The sequence below is a fragment of the Salvelinus sp. IW2-2015 genome, linkage group LG26 (assembly GCF_002910315.2).
Source record: "Salvelinus sp. IW2-2015 linkage group LG26, ASM291031v2, whole genome shotgun sequence".
Classification (NCBI taxonomy): domain Eukaryota; kingdom Metazoa; phylum Chordata; class Actinopteri; order Salmoniformes; family Salmonidae; genus Salvelinus; species Salvelinus sp. IW2-2015.
In genome coordinates, this window is record NC_036866.1 from 8,218,867 (window position 1) to 8,227,137 (window position 8,271).

Here is an 8,271-nt window from a genome sequence, read left to right on the forward strand (position 1 = left end):
CAACATGGTACATTATTGGGCAGACAACAGCACAAAGGCAACAAAACACCACGCGAAGCAGCCACAACTGTCAGTAAGTGTCATGATTGAGTCTTTGAATGAAGAGATTGAGATAAAACTGTCCAGTTTGAGTGTTTTTTGTAACTCGTTCCAGTCGCTAGCTACAGCGAACTGAAAAGAGGAGCGACCCAGGGATGTGTGTGCTTTGGGGACCTTAAACAGAATGTGACTGGCAGAACGGGTGTTGTATGTGGAGGATGAGGGCTGCAGTAGGTATCTCAGATAGAGGGAAGTGAGGCCTAAGAGGGTTTTATAAATAAGCATCAACCAGTGGGTCTCGCAACTATATAGAGATGGCGGAGGAGTATAGAGTTCAATGATGTGTCCTATAAAAATCATTGGTGGTAAATCTGATGGCCGAATGGTAAAGAACATCTAGTCGCTCGAGAGCACAATTACCTGCCGACCTATACATTACATCTCCGTAATCTAGCATGGGTAGGAGGGTCATCAATCAGGGTTAGTTTGGCAGCTGGGTTGAAAGAGCAGCGATTACGATAGAGGAAACCAAATCTAGATTCAATTTTAGCCTGCAGCTTTGAAATGTGCTGAGACAAGGACAGTGTACCGTTTAGCCATAATCCCAAATACTTGTATAAGGTGACTACCTCAATCTCTAAACCCTCAGAGGTAGTAATCACACCGGTGGGGAGAGGGTTATTCTTCTTACCAAACCACATGACCTTTGTGATGGAGGTGTTCAGAACAAGGTTAAGGGCAGAGAACTTGTTGGGCACTAAGAAAGATTTGTTGTAGAGCGTTTAACACAAAATCCGGGGAGGGGCTCGCTGAGTATAAAACTGTCATGTAAATGGATGCGAGAGCTTCCTACCAACTGAGCTGGGGTTAATTCTAATTGATATGCCTATACAACTCATGAACTCAAACACTTTTCTTTAGGGGTATTTCAAATGGATTTTTACATTTTTTTATTGGCTTTTTCTTTGCAACTCTGCCTAGAAAGCCAGCATCCCGGAGTCGCCTCTTCACTGTTGACATTGAGGCTGGTGTTTTGCAGGTACTATTCAATGAAGCTGCCAGCTGAGGACTTGTGAGGCGTCTGTTTCTCAAACTTGACACTCTAATGTACTTGTCCTCTTGCTCAGTTGTGCACCGGGGCCTCCCACACTTTCTTTCTATTCTATTCTGGTTAGACATTAACAATGTCTACACTGTATTTCTGATCAATATGATGTTATTTTAACAGGACATTTCTAAGTGACCCCAAACTTTTGAATGGTAGTGTATGTTATGGTTCACTCTTAGTTTTCCTTATCTCCACTGTGGAATGTCCATGTTGATCCTCTTGGTTCTCATGATCCATCCACCTGTCTTATTTGTTAGTCAGGCCTGACCCCTTCATCCCGTAGTTTCTTCCTGTAATCTAATTTATTATGACTGAAGATGCAGCATTTTCTGCCAGGCCCCTTCTAATAGGGTATAACAGACTCGGTATTTTGCAGACCTTTTAGTGGAGTTGATAAAATGAGCTTGAAGGACAACCATCAAACCCAATCAACTGCAACAAATAACTTTGCCGCCTTTGGCGAGGGGGGCGGAGTTTAGTGTGTTGAGAAGCTGTGACGTTGGCTACTTGTTCTTACACGACTGTCCGCGCATGCTAGTAGCAGCACCAGAGTTTGCTTTTGTTGGACGAAGAGAAAAATTGCTGGCTAGCCAGGACACCGTCAATTTGTTTTGATTTTGTTTCCAGGTCCGTTTTGGCCTATTATTAATCACAGGAGTATCAGTAAAGCAGGTACGTTTCCCAATGTGTTTAGTGTTCAATCTTTCCATTCGTTCGCAGATTAACGTTAGTTAGATAGTAACGTTAGCTAGCTATGTGCCATGCGGTCCAGAAAGCCGGCCTAGTAACGTMAACGTTAGTAGTAACTAGCTAGCGAACGCTACTACCAAAGACTGTTTAGAATATCTGTGCTACAAAATAACTAATTCTTTGTGGTATAACTTGACCAATTCAAGGCATGGTTTCTAAACGTTATTCAGCTAGATAATGTTAGCTAGTTAACTGCGTAAGTATATAACGTTATGTTATTACCAAAGATAGCTTCTTAGCTAACGTTAGCTTGCTAGAGCGAGTTCATTTGGTCCTTGCGTTGTCCAAAGTTGTCACGCCCACGCTGCTAGTGTTTGCTAGCTAGTAAGCTAACATTAGCTTGTAATAGCCAGCTAGATAGTTAACGATGTTACTATATTGCTGCACTTAGTAACCGAACATTAACGTTAGTTGATTAGCTACAATAGTTCATATTGTTTTGGTCCTCTTTGCAATTTGACCATTTATCGAGCTAACTCGAGAACCCAAGGGGGGCCAATTTGAGTATCATGAGGGCAAGAGACCCGTCCTTGACCGAACACATTTCAAATGAATGACACTGATTTAAATAAATTCAGTTAAACCTAGTCATCAAGCCCTTTGCATCGTGTTCAGTAGGACACGACAAAGGCACCCAAATCATGAACATGCTTTTGTCCAATTTGTAAGTCGCTCTGGATAAGAGCGTCTGCTAAATGACTTAAATGTAAATGTGTTAAGGTAACCCCCKCCCCCCCCCCCATATTTTCAGAATCTACATCTGTGAAGCATCAACATGGCAGTCAGAAGGGGACACATTAGATACCTCAAAGTGAGTTGCTCTAAGTGTTTTGAAGTCATTTCGTAGTTGGCTATATATTGTGCTTTTGCACAGATGGTTTGGCCTCAATTGTATTACTGTGAAATGGACACAAAATAACTGGGGGAAATCTGTTAAATGGTGTCAAGTGCTCCGTTGTCTGCAGCAGAGGATTGTGAATTAACCKGTGTTTACTCTTGCAGGTGTGTGAGGTACAGAGTTGTCAGGGTGACAATAGGGAATCACAACAACATGTCAGTAAGGGTTCAATTAACATGAAGGTAAATCCACAGATTAACGTTGGCTTTATTTTTGAGAAGCATTCTGTTTTGCATGTCTGTTCTTTTGGGACATGGGCAGCATTCTCTAAGAACAGAACCAGTTAACTGTCATCTTTCATAAAGTTCTAGGTGTCTTTATAACAGTTTACTTACACCCATCCCATTCTCCTGAAATTATAGCAAGAAGCTTATGATAACGGTTACGACGAACACATGGAAGATGAGCCCAAAGATGCCAAAACCAACCTTATTGTCAATTACCTGCCCCAGAACATGAGTCAGGACGAGTTGCGGAGTCTCTTCAGCAGCATCGGCGAGGTGGAGTCTGCCAAACTCATCCGCGATAAAGTGGCAGGTAATCCCTATCACAAAAACCAGAGTGAGTCCAAACCCTTTTCTTTTGACCTCGGTTCACTTACTTTGAGGAGAAACAATGCCCTGGTATTCTCAGCGTTTGTCTGCACATGTGCTCTTTTGTTTTTCACTACAAAAGTTTGTGACATCAAATATTTTTGTTTGACTTTACCACGATTTTCTGTCTCGATTACTAATCTGTAAAATCAATGCAGTATTTGCTGGTTACCGCAATTGTCTTTTACTTTGTATATAACTCCTGTGTACATCCTCAATTCTTATGAAAATGTATTTAGATGCTAAGAGTATTTTTGTGTGTTGCAGACTCGCTGATTAGTGTTGGGATCAGAGAATGKCTTTTTTTCTTTGGGATTTTGTTCAACTCCTGTTTTTCTGTGCTATACATCTTGTTAAAGCTGTTCTTTAAACTTTACTTTAGTGTCTTTTTTTAAATGGTGGTCTTTGGGAATTCTATTCATGGTCTTTGCAGATGTTTTCTTATTTCATTGGGCATTATGGCTGCTCCATGTTATTAGATCTGGTGATTACAACATATGTAGACCAAATCTGAAAAATGCATTTCTTTTGTGGACCATAAATTGTGGAATTTTATGTAGTTTTCTCTTGTCTTTTTGGTTTCAATTTTTTTATTGGAAACGGAAGAATTGTTTTCCTTCAATTTAGTGTTCTTTTTGTTTGATAGAATGCCAACGTTTTATTATCATTGTTATTTTTAAGAAGAAATATATTTTCATTTAGACTTTTCAATGTGGATCAGCTTTTCTTTTTCTTTTTTGAGACATATTTAGCAGGAAATGTTTTCCTTTGCAAATGTTTTTGCCAAAATGCATGCATTGTACCGATATCTCCCGTGGAAGACTGGTATCCAATCTGTAGAAATGGACAAACTTTTGTTATTTTATTTTGTTGTTTTTCCTTGTTTGACTAAAGTTTACATACCTGTTCATTTAGACTTTTCAATGTGGATCAGCTTTTCTTTTTCTTTTTTGAGACATATTTAGCAGGAAATGTTTTCCTTTGCAAATGTTTTTGCCAAAATGCATGCATTGTACCGATATCTCCCGTGGAAGACTGGTATCCAATCTGTAGAAATGGACAAACTTTTGTTATTTTATTTTGTTGTTTTTCCTTTTTTTTCTCTAGGCCACAGTTTAGGGTACGGATTTGTTAACTATGTTAACGCTAGTGATGCAGAAAGGGCTATCAATACCCTCAATGGGCTGAGACTACAGTCTAAAACTATCAAGGTAACGTGCAATAAGGTGTTTTTGTTTTCATGTTTCAACTGATGTGATATGTTCCTCAAGTAGTCCCTGGGCAGTTGAGGGCGAGCCCTCCTGCAAAGTGTCTATTTGCGAAAGGATATGAAGGTATTTGGGTAACATGTTTACTTAAACAACCATGTAATTAACTTTTTTGTTCTATAATTTATCGTTTTTGGCGATATTGATTTAAGCAATTTGCGTGTGCGGGTAACCTGACATGGTTTTATTTTCGGCACATATTTATACTGAAGCCTATATTCATCTTGTTCAGACTACGTTTTTTTTATATAACACTACTGGTTATTGCTTGAGTGTGACGTTGTGCCGAATCAAAGCCCTGCATAATTTCGCAATTACATCTATTTTCCTTTTATAGCTTTTTATAACAGACCTTTTTACTTAATATTAGGGTTTTCTTTTATTACTTAAATAGCTGCTCAGCAATGTGACTGAATTATCAGAATAGGAATATTTTGTGTACTTTTATTTTGCTTAAATTTCAATGCGAGATATTTGGGCATTTTGAATCTGATTTTATTTTTCAAATGTGTGTAATATTGTCAAATTGATTCCAAAGTGTTTAATTTTTTTAAAATATTTGTTTTTCCTTTTAAATTGCACTCAATGGAAACTGACCCGCCGTCTCGTCATCAGGTGTCCTTTGCCAGGCCGAGCTCTGACGGTATTAAGGATGCCAATCTTTACATTAGTGGGCTGCCCAAGACCATGACACAGAAAGACGTGGAGGATATGTTCACACGCTATGGCCGCATCATCAACTCGCGTGTATTGGTCGATCAGGCCTCCGGTAGGTAGGCAGGCACAGCCTGAATGAGAAATATTTGTGTATAATCAATTAAATGAGCACCAAGGATACCACTCGGCTAGACTTTACCCCTCTCCAAATCGTAACTATTTGGGTGTACATTTTCAAAAGACTTCAAATCAGTGTCTAATAGCAACAGCCTATTCCATTAATGACTTCTCCATTTCATCCCCTTGCTTCTCAGGCTTGTCCAGGGGTGTGGCCTTTATCCGCTTTGACAAACGGGCCGAGGCGGAGGACGCTATCAAAGACCTGAACGGGCAGAAACCCCCTGGTGCCTCGGAGCCCATCACAGTGAAGTTTGCTGCCAGCCCCAACCAGGCCAAGAACTCCCAGCTCATCAACCAGCTCTACCACAACCAGGGCCGGCGCTTTGGAGGTCCAGTACACCACCAGGCCCAGAGATTCAGGTATGGTTGACTGCTCTACACACAATCCATGTCAGTAACCGGTAGTGCTGAGCGCTTCAACTTTTTATTTTCTTCTTTTGGTTATTTAACTGACTGACATTAGTTAAATTACTTGAATTTCATGTGGTTTTTGTGACGCCAACTCGGTTTCTCTCTAGAGAAGTCAGTAACTGTGGGACGCTGGGCTGACGGGAGTTTTAGTTTTCATTGAGCAAATATTCAACCTGGTTCAGTGCAGAAATGTTGTAATTAACTAGATTGACCATAATCCATTGCAACTGTTTTTTTCGGCACATTCAGAGATGGATGCACTTTTCCGCCTGCTACATTAGATTAGATGCACACGGACCGAGATAGAAAGGAATGTACACAACGACAAGAGGGACAGTTCGTGAAATTAAGCCTTACCGTCTTTGGCGAATTAGTCAAATTATTTAGTCAGATAGCTCTGCGGCTAGCCTAACTAAATGGCATTTTAGGGGTGTACAGAGAATGTTTGGCTGATGTGATTTAAAGGAAAGATGAATAATAGAAATCAAATGAAAACTAAGTGATGCACACAACTGAAATATTACATTTTTTTTCGTGGAAATTTCCTATTCTATTGAAGTCTAGGCTACCCAATGTAGACCTGACAGACAATGGAATATTTTAAATGTTTTGGTAATTCAATGTTCACTTTTTGGGGGAATTTCCATTAAAAAGATAACGTTTTGATTTTATAATTCAATTAASGTTTCCAAAAATGTTAAATAATCGAACAAACTTAGAAAAGCACTAATCCCTCAGTACTAGTGCCTGGTTGTTAAACAAGGGTGTTTTGTGATCCTGGGGAGTCAAGGCTAGAATCCCAAAGACTTACACCCCTGAATTGTTAGTTATTTTTATAGTCTCTTTTAGTACTTTGGTCATATTTCCTTGGACAACAGGCCTGCGCCTTATGTTTTTAGGTTATTTTAAACGGGCATCTATCGAGTTCCATTTGAAGAACCCTCATTCTGTGCCACTGGCAGGTTCTCTCCAATGAGTGTGGACCACATGAGCAGCATGTCTACGGTTAGCGCTCAGGGGAACTCCACGGCTGGCTGGTGTATCTTCATCTACAACCTGGGCCAGGACGCTGACGAGGGCATCCTGTGGCAGATGTTCGGGCCGTTCGGAGCCGTCACCAACGTCAAGGTCATCCGGGACTTCAACACCAACAAGTGCAAAGGCTTCGGCTTCGTCACCATGACCAACTATGAGGAGGCCGCCATGGCCATCGCCAGCCTCAACGGTTACCGCATTGGAGACAAGATCCTGCAGGTTTCCTTCAAAACCAGCAAGGGGGGTCACAAGTAAARTGAAAAGGGTGAAGGGGTGCTTGTTTTCCATTCTTACTGGGGGGGTTAAACAGTATATTGGGAAGGCTACACATTTGTTCTTGGAAGGAGATAATCTATCTCCTTGGTTCTTGTAATTTAATTTCTATGCTAACTGTCACTTAGATCTTTATCTTAGCCAGTAGAAAAGTAGACTTCTTGCTGTGACAAAAAATAACCTGTACCATTTGTTTTTTTAGTTTTTTTTCTTTTCTGGGGGGTGTTCTGAAGTGTACAGGAAGTTTGTTGACCAATTCTTGAATGTTTTAATGATCTGTGGGTTATGTTGGTCTACTTCAAGTGTGCCACATACATGGTTGAGGGTGACGTTCCAAATTCCTACCATGTTTAATGCTCTGCTTACTACATGCTTGCCATTTCTCAAAAAAAAAAAAAAGCCATTTTATCATGATCCGTGAGTAAAGCTAGGCCTTGATTCCCAATAGCCCCTCCAGTCTTTCTACACTCCTGTTCTAAGAAACAATGTCATTTTGAACATGCACAAATCCTGTTCTAAATCTACACAGACTATTAGATAAAGCATGCCCTTCTAGATGTGGAAGTTGTCATGTGCTGGTAATGCATTTGATTACAAAAAAGATTGCTGTGTAATTGGGGATCTAAGAGAATGTGTTTTCCCCATTCCTCTATACATGCCCTCAGACATTAAACCATCAAATCTGAATTGTGATACAAACTAAAGGGAAGATTTAAATGATTCGGTTGGTCGGAAGATAATATTCTGTGAACTGTAATTTTGATGAATACGGGGCTTTTTTCCTGAGTTATGCGAGCTTTAACCAGTCGTATGCTTTTCTGTTTTCAAGTGATCTTTTATTGAAACTGCCTTTCAACGTCAACTTGTTTTCTATGATTGTTAGATTTACTTTTGCCATTAAACTGTATTTGGTGGAAGTTTTTGGTTCCAGTTTTTTAATAAAAGTTGAACTTCACTTTTAGTTTGGTTCATTGCATTTGAAAGTTACGGTTTCATAAACATGACTAAATACCATTCCAACTTGGACTCTGTATGTCTCCATAATTAGCCTCATTTGTT

The 8,271-nt window shown here is 39.9% G+C and overlaps 1 protein-coding gene across 3 annotated transcripts; it reads left to right on the forward strand.

Moving 5' to 3' along the window:
• The first annotated feature begins 1,640 nt into the window (after positions 1 to 1,640).
• Positions 1,641 to 7,890, forward strand: LOC111952414 (ELAV-like protein 1). 3 transcript variants are annotated; one of them, XM_023971047.2, is made up of 8 exons: positions 1,641 to 1,819; positions 2,649 to 2,708; positions 2,900 to 2,977; positions 3,158 to 3,356; positions 4,496 to 4,599; positions 5,272 to 5,425; positions 5,628 to 5,853; positions 6,867 to 7,890. In XM_023971047.2, the coding sequence occupies exons 2-8, from the start codon at positions 2,673 to 2,675 to the stop codon at positions 7,192 to 7,194; spliced, it is 1,125 nt and encodes a 374-aa protein (XP_023826815.1). In that variant the 5' UTR covers positions 1,641 to 1,819; positions 2,649 to 2,672; the 3' UTR covers positions 7,195 to 7,890. The 3 variants fall into 3 exon arrangements, with proteins under 3 accessions (XP_023826815.1, XP_023826816.1, XP_023826817.1); XM_023971048.2 differs by having other exon boundaries at positions 1,716 to 1,819; positions 3,158 to 3,332; XM_023971049.2 differs by lacking the exons at positions 1,641 to 1,819; positions 2,649 to 2,708; positions 2,900 to 2,977; positions 4,496 to 4,599 and having other exon boundaries at positions 3,277 to 3,356.
• The last annotated feature ends 381 nt before the right edge of the window (positions 7,891 to 8,271 follow it).

Coding starts and splice junctions, on each gene's coding strand:
- LOC111952414 (XM_023971047.2), top strand. CDS start 2,673: ATGGCAGTCAGAAGGGGACACATTAGATACCTCAAA. Junction 4,600..5,271: donor TACAGTCTAAAACTATCAAG/GTAACGTGCAAT, acceptor TCTCGTCATCAG/GTGTCCTTTGCCAGGCCGAG. Junction 5,854..6,866: donor CACCAGGCCCAGAGATTCAG/GTATGGTTGACT, acceptor TGCCACTGGCAG/GTTCTCTCCAATGAGTGTGG.